This window comes from Phalacrocorax carbo, chromosome 1 (assembly GCF_963921805.1).
Source record: "Phalacrocorax carbo chromosome 1, bPhaCar2.1, whole genome shotgun sequence".
Lineage (NCBI taxonomy): Eukaryota > Metazoa > Chordata > Aves > Suliformes > Phalacrocoracidae > Phalacrocorax > Phalacrocorax carbo.
In genome coordinates, this window is record NC_087513.1 from 8,073,962 (window position 1) to 8,087,046 (window position 13,085).

The 13,085-nt window shown below is 50.4% G+C and overlaps 1 protein-coding gene across 7 annotated transcripts in view; it reads right to left on the reverse strand.

Annotated features, from left to right (window-relative positions):
• Window positions 1–13,085, reverse strand: part of FRMD4A (FERM domain containing 4A) — a 383,615-nt gene that overhangs the window by 38,495 nt on the left and 332,035 nt on the right. For all 7 annotated transcript variants that reach the window (XM_064443502.1, XM_064443480.1, XM_064443467.1 and 4 more), the window contains exon 12: window positions 3,779–3,855. In XM_064443502.1, coding sequence (XP_064299572.1) covers window positions 3,779–3,855 — 77 coding nt within the window. The remainder of the gene's footprint in view (window positions 1–3,778; window positions 3,856–13,085) is intronic.

Consider the following 13,085-nt stretch of genomic DNA (forward strand, 5'->3'; position numbering starts at 1 on the left):
CATCATACGCTGAGACACCCGAGGCCAAGTCCTCACACCCTCCACTACCTCTGGCTTTGGACGGTGGCTCTCACATGTTAGGAACCAGGTGACAACTAAAGATCCACAGGTTTAATGGCTGCTTTAGAGAATGTGGAGAAACCCTTCAGGTACCTTGTAAACAGATGTAGCAGGACTTGCCACGTGGTATGGGAAAGGGGAGCTGTAAGGCTCGGAGAGGGCCCTGGAGAGAAGAATGTTACTCAGTGATTAGCTGAGTGAATATAAAAACAGGAAAAATAAGAGCTAAATGTTTCCTCTCTGGGACTCCCAATTGTCCTCAAATATTAGCAAAAAACACAGGTTAGGTTTCCCTGTGCTTTCACAGCTGTGCAAAACTGCTTGGTTATTCCTCCCCACCCCTCAACTCTAACCCCACCAGCAGAGCCCCTGACACTGGCACATCAGCACAGACAGGCTCGCAGTGTCCTGGTCTGGAGAACCCCTCCCACTGCAGGGATGTAGCACTGGCTGGAGTAAACAAAGCCACCCATCTACAGAGCCCCAGATCAGTTAGGTCCTCCCCTCCAGTCTGTTAGGAAGAGTCTTGTGGTGGAGGATGATTATGAAATGAATGTGAGCGCAGGAACACAGGCTAGCTCAGAAATGTGACACTTCTGTTAGAGCCTTTCATGGAGGGACGTGGATGGGGAAGAGGGGCCAGTGCATGAGACAGCCTGGGGAGCAAGGTGTGCTACGAGGGACTGGCACATTCCATAGCCTGAAGGCAGTCTGTGCGATGCAGATGTGGAGGTGACACTGCAGCACAGGCCAGGAGCTCTACTGTGCAGTGCAAGGTGCAAGGGATGGTCGACGCTCTTCCCTGCACTCGGAAGTCCTCAAGCCTGCCACGGCAGTGGTTCCCTCCTGCACCTTCACTGGCCACCTCTCCTCCGGTGCCTGTGGGCTACTGCCCTGTCCAATGTTGGAGGTGAACGTGGGGAGGGGAGGCACATGGTCAAAGAAAGTTATGATAGAGCCAAGAATAAAAGAAAAGCGAAGTGGGAACTGCTGGCCAGGTTCAGCCCGGGGGAGGGCTGACAGCTCTCATGTCAGGACCTTTTCCGTGCTCCAAAATGTGTTAAAGTCAAATTGTGATGCTACAAATTGGGGTGAAATTTCTCTGAGAAAGCAGCCATGGCCAATGTAAACAATATCTGAGACAACTGGGATCTCATGTTTCAGTGTTACCCTGTGCTGAGTCCTTTCCATGCAACTGGAGCAGAAGACCTCGTCCTGTTATGAGTATTGTTCTTGTGAGAAAACTGTCCATGGATGCAACAGGACGGCAGCTGATGGTCCTAACGAGGATGGGTGCTGGGCTGCCTCATCCCTGTCACCAGACACAGAATGAAGGCTGTGCTGGGAGTTGCTCTTGAAGTGGAGGCTGGAGATGGGATCCAACTCTGGATGCTTTACGTTGGTTTAAGGAACACAAACCACTGCAGCACATTGGCATGTAAGGCTCTAAGGCATTAAGGCACTCAAACATGGGCTAAAGTCTTAATTCTGGTGTCACCCCATTCAGGTCAAATGCAGTTACTCGTTTTGAACTCTCAGAAACATACTCTGCAAGTCATTCTCATCTTAAAAGCACTGACTTCCATTTTTTTCCTTTTTGGGATCTGTACATGTTACCTACCCATCAAAACTGCAGACCCCTTTTGAAGGTCTGCAGACTTAGCTGGTCAGAGCTGTGGACTTGCTTTTCACAGCTCTCTTTTGGGACTTGTAAGAGATGGCCCATGGGTATTTCTTCCATTACTTCCCTCCATGCATGCCACATATACTATGGAATTAACCCTGTCGAAACCCCCAAAAATCATATAATTTTCATCCTTTTTGGTGTAAGTAACCATGATGAAGAGAGGTTAAATGGCTTGTTCAGGACAGGAAGCCACGGGCAGAGGCAGGGCTTAAAAACATATATTGTGCTGCCCAGCCCTGGCCACAACCACGGAGCCGTGCTTGCTCTCCTGCGAGTGTGGCTTTGCTGACTCAGGCTTTGGTTTGGCTACACGGAGAGGAATGTGGAGAGCGCACTGTGTTGGCTACTCCTCTGCCTCCACATGCCGAACGACTCCTCGCAGGAGTCCATCCCACTTGGCCGGGAGGCTACAACCCGAGCTGCGTTCCCACCATGCCACTGCAACACGCCTTGCTGCTTTACAGCCAGCATACCATTTTGACCTGGTCAGTGGTACTCTCTGGATATGAAAATTCAACCAACTAAATTCCCTTGTAGTGAGAAAACACCAGGCTGACAACCTGGGGCAGGGTTTTGTCCCCCTGGTGTTAATTCAGAGAATTAACAATGGAAAAATGCAATGGAATAAAAAACGGAAGCTCTTCTGTATCAGTAATTCCTATCATCTGAACACAAATGAGACAGAAGAGGTTCCTCTGTGTGGTCACATCTCATGCATGACATTGAGTTGCCAACATCACCATGATTTTAACGTCTCAGAGCTATTTGCTTTCTCTTCCCTGCAGTCGCTGCTTACAGGAAATGGCCAGCCTGGGCGTTTAGGGGCTTCTCGCTGCTGGTTGCTTGCGGCACGTGTTTCTGACACCTCGCCTGCTGCCGGAGGCTTGGTGGGGGAAGGAGTATACCACCCCCAGCTCCCGCTTCTGGAAGATCTCCCAGAGTATTCTCAACTTGGGGAAATTTGAGAAAATTTGGGAATTTGCTCTGCTAGATTTCATGCGACTATTTACATGCTTAATATTAAGCAGATGCTTCAAGGCTCTGCTGACCTGGAGCTGCAGAATAGTACAAGCTGCTCTACTCAGTTTTTGCTTTAACAAAAAGCACCTATGGAGACAGGCACCATTGTATTGGTGTGACTGTGTTCACATCAGGGCAAATAAGCCGAGAAACTGCATGCAAAATTCCTCTAATAAAAATACATATATTAGTACACGGATAGGCATGGGAAACGGGTGAAACAGGATCACAGCTGAGCGATCAGCAAAACACGCTACTACCAGCAGCACATCAAATCAGGCTGGGAAGAGAGCTGGCTTCATACTTCAGCTGTATTCACACTTACTTTGCATGTGGGACAGAGAGTTTAGCAAGAGCAGTTTACAGAGCGATATTCACACCCGCACTGCAGTAACCATTCACCAACGCAAACGAGCAAGGGGTGCGGAGTGCACTGGGGAGATGCAGCACAATCACTTGAACTCACTCGCTCCCACATTAGGTCTCTAAAGTAAGAAAAAAAAGCTCCTGTGCCAAAACAACTGATGGGCTTTCATCCAGACTGCCGGTAAAGCTCTGGTACCGCGCCATTCCTTTCAGTTGCACTACTGAATATTTATTTACAAGGAAGCATGTGAGTACAAAATCTGGCGCCCATCTCCAGGCTTCAAGCGCAACACGGGGACAAGGCAACCCCCCTTCCACGCACGGGGGTCGCCGGCACCGCAGCTGGGGCACCGGAGCTGCACAGCCCCGGGGGTCAGAAGGTGCCAAAACAAGAGGGAAGGAAAAAAACAAATACCGCTAGGAGCCAGGGGAAACACATCCTCAAAAACACCCACCCGAGCCAAAATGTCCCGCTGGAAGGAAGCAGCAGCCCCCGCTCGGTTCCCGCAGCCCCGCGCTTACAAGCTTCCCCGCTACCAAGCACGGCAAGCCCCGCACAAGCGGCGGGAGGAGCCCGGCTCGCCACGACCCGGCTCGACGCTGCAAAGTCCGGCTCGGCTGAGCCCGGCTCGGCACGGCTCTCACCTGCGCGGGTCGTGCACCTCCACCGAGAACTTCTTCTCGCGGAAATAGAGGTTCTCCAGCTGCCTCCATTGGAAGATCTGCGGAGAGAAGAAGGGGGTGAGGCGCCTCGGCGCAAACCCTCGCCCAGCCCTGCCCGCCGCGCCGCTTCCTCCCGCCGCTGCGGCGGGGCTGCCCCGCTCCGCTCCGCTCCGCCCCGGCGCGGCCCCGCGTCCCGCCCGCGCCCCCCGGGGGCCCGGCAGCCCCGGGGCAGCCCCGGGGGCGGGCAGCGCCCTCCCGGCCGGCCCCCGCTGCCTGCGGCGGGGGAGGCAGCCGGTTTCGCTTTGCGGGGCGAAATACGGTTTAAACGCATGGCAAGGCACGGGAAAACCGGGATTCGGCTGCTTTTCCCTTCGAGGGCGGGCAGTTTGTGTGTGTTGGCCCCGGCACAGCAGCCTTTCCCTCGGGCAAGTGTGCGGCGCGGACGTCGGAGGGGCGAAGGGGTAGGGGAGGCCCCCATGGAGGCGACTTGCACCCCTCCGCTGAACTGCGATACCCAGCTCTGCTTTTACCCCCACAATCAACATAGAACTCGCATGAGCGTAAGCTGGGTGAGACAGTTTATCTATCCCAGGTGCTGGCAGCTCGTGTTGGCGATGCCCAGGGCGCCAGCGGGCTCCCGGCAGCGCAAAGCAAGCAATAAGCAAACCATACCCCTGCCTCCATTTTAAAGGCTGCCCCCGTTGGGGCACCTCAAAGCAGCCCGCAGACAAAGCCAACGCTATCACCAAGGGGGGAAACTGAGTCATGAAGCAGTCATGGGAGTAAAATGGAGGTCTCCTGGGTGCTGGCTGCATGCCCTCACCCCCAAGTCAGCATGGGCCTGGGGGCTTCCGCCTGCCCTCTGAGTGAACATGCTCCTGGGCAGCGGGGTGCGCTCATACATAGAATCAGTTCATTATGGTTGGAAAAGACCTCCAGGATCATCAAGTCCAACTGTCAACACGCGGTCCCTGTACCCACGCCTCTGCCGTGAAGCAAGCCCTGTCTCGCAGGCAGGAGGGAGGACTGACCACAGAAGCAGCACGAAGGACGCGGTGACTGCAAAACACCGTGTCAGCTCTGCAAACCGCCGCACCGTCACCGCCGCGGACAGGTCCACCGCCACCTCCTCTTAATGAGTAAGCCAAAATCCAAACCCTGGCTTCCAGGCTGCTAATCCACAGGGAGGAGGCAGCTTCCACCCCCTGGGCAACTCGTGCTCCAGCTTCCCCATGCTGCCCCTAGCAAGTAACCTCGCTGCCGGGGAGCAGAGCCAGCAGAGCTTTCCCTGATTTATACTCCCTCTCCCACTACAAGCAGCTTCTGTGGAGTTCCTGTCCTACCCCCAAGGAAGGCGCTGGCTCCTGCCACAGCAAGATAAGCTGCTCGCCAGTGTCAGCGCTCTGGAGATAAGTAAACAGGAGGCATAATTTGATTTGCACTGATTAAGCTGCTGGTGGAGGTGAAATCTAGCAAATAAAACAAGCCACAGTGAGGACCCAAATGTTTTCTCCTCACTAATACTTCACGGGCAACAAAATTGAAAATATTGGTGTTTTTAAAAGTTTCCAAGAAAGAGTTGTGGGGTTTTTTGTTTTTTCCTTTCTATAATGGGGTTTTTGGAAGGAGGGGTGGGGTAGGGAGGGCATTGAGTTGCCCTGTACTCTGGGGCTGTCTGTAGGGGAGGAGGGGGGCCAGGAGGGATGGGAAGCTGGAAGGGCTGGGTTCCATCGTCCTTAGAGGATTATTTTATTCCTCCATTGGAAAAATTAATTCCTTCATAAAAGTTGTAATCACCAGAGCACAGAAATACCCTCTATTTTCCCCACCGAGGGAGGACAGACGCGGGGTGAAAGGGTTAAGCTGGGAGCTGAGGTCTGAACATGAAGCTGTCTCCCCTGCAGCACCCAGTGAGCTGTAGCTGAGCTTCAAAGGCACGAAAAGGAAGTTTGGGGCCTAAACTCCCACTGACAACAACCGAGGTCAAGCCTGAGACTGCCATGTGGGCTGCCGAAAACATCCCTCCATGCTTCCAGATGCTCGTCCGCAGGCGGGGAGGATAACACGGCCGTGCCGCGCGGCATGTGCAGAGGACGTGTTTGGGAGGCGCTCAGACATGTGGAACACATAAAAATCTAAAAAACCAGCAGATCACGCCCTTCAGAAAATATCCCCCTGTCCCCGGGTCCCCTGTTGTCATTTATGGCTAAACTTCGGCGTGGCGCAGAAGGAATTTGAAACCCTCTTCCGAGCTGTTGGCAGCTGCTCTCCTTCCCATCCTCCTCCCTCGGACTCTGCCGGACTGTCCCCTGCGCTCCAATCCTTTCCTGTTTCATCCTCTCTGCTACCAAACCTCACAGCGCTCAGTTCGTTAACTGCAGCTCCGTTTCCCTTCGATGGTGATTAACTCCAACTGTCCAAACACAGAGGGCTCCGGGGGAGCTGTTCAGATGCCCAAACGTAGGCGTCGAGTGCCATTTTCCATGCCGTGGGGTACCCTGCCTGGCCCCCGGCTGCTGCCCCAGGAGGGCGGGAGCCTGCCGTAGGGCTGGTGCCGTATCTGCCAGCCCCACGCAGATGTCTTGGATCCCCAACACTGCCTAAAACAGCATTAGACACCTACGTTTTGGGCACTGGAGCAGCTCCCCAGATTGCTGCATTTTTATATTTAGTTTCTTTGTTTTTCTTGGCAGGGTGCGGAAGGAGGCAAATCCAGACTCTTGGGAGGGAGGGGGTGAAAGTGGCCCCACAACCTGAGTTTGTGTCTTTTTCTCCAAAGCCCTACTCTCCAGAACATACATGTGCATTTTACCATTGCTGTAACTGCGCTCCCTTTGCTCCCCAAATATTATTCTGCAGCCTCCCACTCCTTTTGCCCCCATTGTTCTGAGAGGTCTCACCCTTCCTATACATAAGGAATCCAATCTGCAGAAATGTGAAAACCCACAAGAAAGTATCTGCTTTCCTGTTAGCTGATCACAACCTCTCCGGAGAAACAAAGCCTAAGGTCTCCCTTCAGCCAGGCCTCCTAATGTAGGCAAGCTGTTCCCTTCACCAGTGGCCCAGCTTACGTAGGGTTTCAAATTGATGTTGTTAATTCAGTGACAGATGCATAAGGTGCCATTAGTGGGTCTTCTTAAATGGAGGCATAATTTTTACCCATCAAGATCCTTTTACCACGCTGGTGCTTGCAACCTTCACTGGGGAATACGAGGCACAGCGGGGAGCCGGTCGTAATTTCAACAGAGCCTTGCAGCAATGCAGTGACAACAGATGCGTGTTGGTTTTCGGGCTAGTTTGAGTCAAAGCATCCATGTTCATGGCAGGTTTGCCTCTTCCTACATCGAGTCTGGGTCTGGTCTTGGGTTATTTGGCTTATTATTGTCTTTGGTTGATTTGCAGGGCTGAATCCAACACCTGCATTTGTGGGTGGGACAATATTGGCTTTTTCTGGAGTTGTATTAGGGATGTAGTGACTTTTGCCAGACAAAAGGTACCTCACAGCAGGGACTGGGTCAGCATTTCTCCAAACATGCTGGAAATGAGGCTTAGGAGAAAGTCACTAGGTAATACAAGCTGAGAGCACAGTTCCCCTGCCCTTTAGTAGCTGCCTTCACTGGGAGCCTGCGGACAAGGGGACAATTAGTGGTGCCTGTGGTGGGCTGAGTTTCTGTGATGTGGTGGTTTGCCTGCTGGGATCTCTTCTGAGGTCAGCAGCCCGTTTCAGATCATGCAGCACTGGGCAGCTTTCAGATGGGAACAATTTTTGGTAGTGGCCATCATTACAGGGTGCACACGACATCATTTAATCTTCAGTAGACACTTAAGGACTGGCTTTTGAGCACAGCTGCACACTTACACATGCACATAAAAGGGAAAGGGCCTACTAAAAGAGGAGAAAAGATTTACTCTTATTCCCTCCTTCTCTGGGGGGACCGTCCCCACCATGAGCTCTGTTTCATTGTGCCAATAAAACGAACCAGCGCTATCCCTTGAATTTGCAAGACTGCTTATCAACCCACAAACATTGAAAGGAATAATTGTTCCCTGTTGGACCATGTGTACTATTTAAAATGCGTTGGGGTGGGTGGGGAGGCTATGGTGGGGAAGTCAGTGCCAGAAATGGCTTTTGTGCAAAGCTGGCAGCTTAGAAGAAGAGCCAGGGGAGAGATCCGAGTGCTCCACGGTGCGCTGCAGAGAATTCAGGTGCAAGCTACAGGAATTTTCTCATTGGAAACCCTTCCAAGAGGCAGGCAAGCTTGCCAGGCACCAGATGTTTGTGACTAGTTACAAAGAGCTGCAGTCTAAGCCCTTCAGACGCAAGCTTCTTTTGTGAGCGCACTGTGGTTTGCTGGCTGCTCCCTAATTAAGCTGAGCCTGGAGGAGAGGAGGCCCAGGGATCTGCATCCGTTTCAGCCATGTGAGTCTGAAGAAGGTTTTCACCATTTTTATTGATGGTGGGGCTGGTGAGTTTGCACACAGCAGGAGGTAGGGTCAGTGTGAGAGCATCTGAAAAATGCCAGAGGCTCCTGATAAAGAAAGGAGGGTGTTTTGTGAATGAAACATAGGGGATTGTTTCTGGCTTGGTCACTCTTGTCCTGGGTGACCTGGACTTTGCCGAGGTGTGGGGAGCTGAGTTAATGTATGCTAGGCTCCGGGCTGTGCTCTGTTGTCCCTTTGTGTGTGGGAAGCCTTGCCCGAGGATCCAGTGGAGGGACTGTGCCATACCTTTGGGAACGCATGGCAGTGATGAGGCTGTTGCTGGCTCCTGTGTCACCCTACAGCTCAGGGGCAGGACAGAGAGGGGTGCTGAAGGGCAGCACTGGTGGTTGGTGCACAGTGCTGTCTGGATTATGGTGCCTAAAGAAACATGCCCAAATAGTACCTTTTGGTGCTATTGTTAGGCTCCTCTACCCTGGGGTCGGGGTACTGGGTCCCTGGTACTGTCTTCTGCCTGCTGTGCCCAGAAGAGCTGGACTTGGCACTGACCTGGGCGGCGTGCACTGTGGCTGGATGACCTGGTGGGGACACAGTGTGAACTGTTTTGCATTGGGTCTATTAAAAACCACATATAAATGCCCAGGTATTTGGTGTCTCATTTTCTTTCCCTTTTCTGTGTGAATGTCTTCCCCTGAAGCAGCTGAGTTGGGGCACGGGCAGAATGGGGTTACTCAGTGATGCACATGCTATCAGGGGTTTCAGATATCACACTTGGTGGCTGTTCAGAATCAAACCTTTTGTACAAGTCTACAGAGGATCTACATGCTGTTTGTCTGCTCTCTCTGGTGACCTAAAGGGGATTTACAAAGGAGGTGGAGACAGACTTTTCTCAGAGGTGCCCAGCAAAAGCATGGACACAGGTTGCAGGGTTGCAGCAAGGGAAATTCTGACTAGATATATTAAAAAAACCCCAAACCCAAAACAGTCAGTGAAGGTGGTCAAACGCTAGGGCCATGAGTAACCTGATCAAACTCTGAAGTTGGCCTGACTTTCAGCAGGAGGTTGGGCTAGAGACCTCCAGAGGCCTTTTTGACCTATATATTTCTTTGATTCTAAGCATCTAATAAATGACCAACTGTAATTGCTGTTGGACTTACTATGAGCTATATGGCATCTCCTGGTCCTTCAAGTCTTGCAGCTTCTTAGATGAGTAATGCCTTGTTAAATCATACTCCTTGTTAAATCATCCCTCCAAATGCACGCACCACCACCCAGACTGGATATTCTGAAAGGCTTCTAGGAAAGGCAGGGAAATAACATGGCACATTTCTAACAGCTCAAATGCAACCCCTTCCATTGCCTGCGCTATGGGCAAGAGCCAACCCTGGATGACATCCCGATACTAAAACTGGTACTCAACAATGGAACTAAACAATGACAGTATTTTCACACAGCTTGCATGAGTGCAGATACAAAATCCCAAGCCTTTTGTTTTGCAGTTTAAAGACAAAACAAACATAACAAAGAATTCCTCCTTGGAAATGTAATTCCCTCCACTGAACAAACCAGCGAGCAAAATTCAAGGGGCTCAGTTATGCAGGAGGTCAGGGTGGAGGTTATGAGCGGGCCCTTTTTTGCCTTAAACTATATGAAAATCACAGCTCCAGCGAAGTCAATGGCAGTTTTGTCCCAGTGATTTCAGTGGGGCCATGGTTTCCGGGCATAGATTTGTGTTCTGCCTCTAGCCAACCCTGCTCCCATCAATCATACCTCTGTCAAACTAGTTAGAGTGAATGAGGAAGGATTTGGTCCAGGCAGAACAGCACGATCTTAGCTCAAACAAATCGACTTTTGTTTCAGGGGCAGGTTTACCAAAAGATTTCCGTGGGCTGTCACCTGTGAATTAGTGTGACCCATTGCTGAGGGTGCCCCCAGGTCATGAGATGGGGTTGCTGCTGCATCATAACTTAGCCCTCCATCCTGCCATGCTTCCATTCATTCCTATATTTCTGTTAGTTTGGGGTATTTTTTTATCTTTCACTTCCCAAAACAAAAAACCTAAAAGGTTTCCTATGTGATTTGATGTGGGAAACAACCTCACCAGTGATCTTCCCAGAGGCCTGCTGTCCTACCTTCCCCCATGGAATGAGAGAGTGGCTTGGCTGAGTGGGACTTGCAGTGGTCTGTCAGCAATCCCAGCTTGCTATCTAATTACTTCTTCCCCTCAGGCTTCAGGACTCTTTTTTTTGCCAAACAGACAAACAATTTCTGGTCCAATTCGAGATCCTTTTTGCTGTGTGCTGTTCTCATGGAACCACACCACCCCAACAAACACTTCTGGCTTGACCAAACAGAAATTGCATCTAGATCTATATAATCACGACTCTGCATTCATTTCCATTATGGAGACACAATTCCCTATTAAATTTCAAAGTGGTTTCTTGGCTCAAAGAGACAGCAAAGCATCAGATCACAAAGGGAAGAGCCACTATTTGGACAAAGCATTATTTGTCTACATAATGCAACTTGATATTTGTGTCTATAACTGTATACAGACTGGGAGATCAGACTCTGACTTTATATACAACCAAATTCATCTTCGCTGCACGTACACACTTGGTAGATGCTGTTAGATATTGCATTGCTGTCACCGTGCTCAGTGTGCCTAAATCAATACGTCTACAGAGAACTTTTTTTTTTCCTGATTCTTGTAAGTTAAATTTTCTCCCTTTTATCCTCTGCAGGCAAATCAAAGTGACTAGGTCTTCTCACTAGATCTTCCTGCATTCAAGATTTCTTCTTTCTGACACAATATACTATGTATTAGATAAAGGATGGCCAGCCTATGAATCAGCTGTGGCATCCCAGAATGATTTATGCTGCCCACAATCCATTCCTGCTACTCTCTTTCCTAAGGATCCTTTTGTCTTCTTTAGTGGCATGACTAAAGCACATCTATCTTGGAACCAAAATACAGGAACCACCATCCCCATCCCACACTGCAGCGATGATGCACATGCATACTAGGTTGTGTGACTAAAAATACCCCTGTGATGCAGGGTGTCTGCTTATGGGGTGCCACAGCAGCAGCAGTCCCATGTACGTGGTAATGGGCTGCAATACTTGACCTTCTGAGCCTCCTCCCCAGGCCACTGACTTAAAGATGCCTCATATTCATAGCCACTGAATAACTGGGCCTTTGCCTGGCTTCATCTGGTGATAAAAATGCCCAGGCCTTTGGGGTAGTGAGTCCTGGTGAGCTAAGAGACAGCATTTGAGAAGGGTGGGGCATACGGGGAGCCTGCTACCACTTCACAGCCAAGCACAAGTGCTTGAGGAGGTTTCAGTCTCACTCCAGATCTCCACCCTAACTCCAGGGCACTGACGTCCAATTTGTTTCACTTTGTGCTGTTGGAGTGATTTGTCTTTGCATCTTGTTGAAGTTCCTGCTGTGCGCTGCAGAATCATTTAAGACTTGGCTGCTGCTTTTATAGAGAATTACCCTTTAAGACCTGAATATGACAAAGCACTTAGAGCAAGGGAGTTTTATTTTGATGGGACTATTCCTATATTTAATGGTAGCCATGGGCTTGACTTGGCTGGATCAGGGGATGGGATGTCATTCTGTAGACTTTGTGAATATAAATTCTTACAGAAAACCCTGGGGACTGCATGCCTGATGGTATCACCACAGGACACACACACTAAACCACCACAATAGTGCTGGTTTCCTTATAAAACAGCAGTGCCTTACACTATGTATTAGTGTTTACAACCATTACAGTTGATCAAGCTACTTATTTACTTAGATAATGGAAACTGAGCATGACTATTCTATGATTTTAAGAAGTTGCTCTACCTAGACCATCTCCTTAGTGGTCTGAGACCAGCCCTGTTTGGAAGAGACACTGAAGTAAACTTTTTCCAGCTGATATGAGAAAAAGTGGTGATGATGACCTATACCTAACTGTTAATTCATCCTGGTTCAACCATGGCAAATTCCATGCAGCCAAACTCCTTCTGTCTTGTTCTGAGCTACGGAGCCCTTGTCTTGCTCCACAAAGTTATTGTGTAGGTTAATGGCAGTTTCTTTCTCTGGCTGCCATGACTTATGCAGCCTGCACCCATATCCAGCTCCTACAGCTGTGCTCCTACAGGGTACTGATAGTGGGCCAGATGGGGAATGGGATTGGGAACTGGTCAAGGTTAAAAGTGACCACTTTTTTTGGCTGGGTTATGCTGAGCTCTGATCCCTTCTCTGGAGCAGTTTCCTTCCTGGCCACACAATTCCAGCAGCATGACTGGGGAAGGGGCCCAGGGGAGGAAGTGAGCAGTGGTGGTAGGATTGCACTGGGGGAGGAGGGTGGTGAAGGCCACTTCAGCTGGTACTGCTGCCAAAAGAAATGTTCACTGAATGACAGCCCAGTGGCACGTCTGGCCAAATCCTGTGAAAATCCTCAGTGTCAGGGACAAAATCCTGCTTTCTAGCCCAATGTGCTCTGATCTGATTTATTCATCTCCCAGTGCCCTTGGCAGCTTTTTGGCACAGTGAAGTGCAGTGGTAAGGCATGGAGTAGTGAGCGTTGAAAGGGGAAGAGCCTGCTGCTGGATGGTAGGCAACCCAAATTGAGGGCAAGCAGCAGGAAAAAAAGGTGCTAGTGAGAGCATGGTCTCCTGTGCAGAGATTTCAGTAGGGGAAGGTCTTAAACTATGGCTGCTCTTCAACAGTCACAGGTCTGGGTCTTATATTTTGATATGGAAGGAAATGGGGTGAGCAACCTCTTTCCATAAGAAGAAACGGCATGGTAAGGAACCTTGTTTTGTATATGTCTCCCTCCTCCAGTGCTCC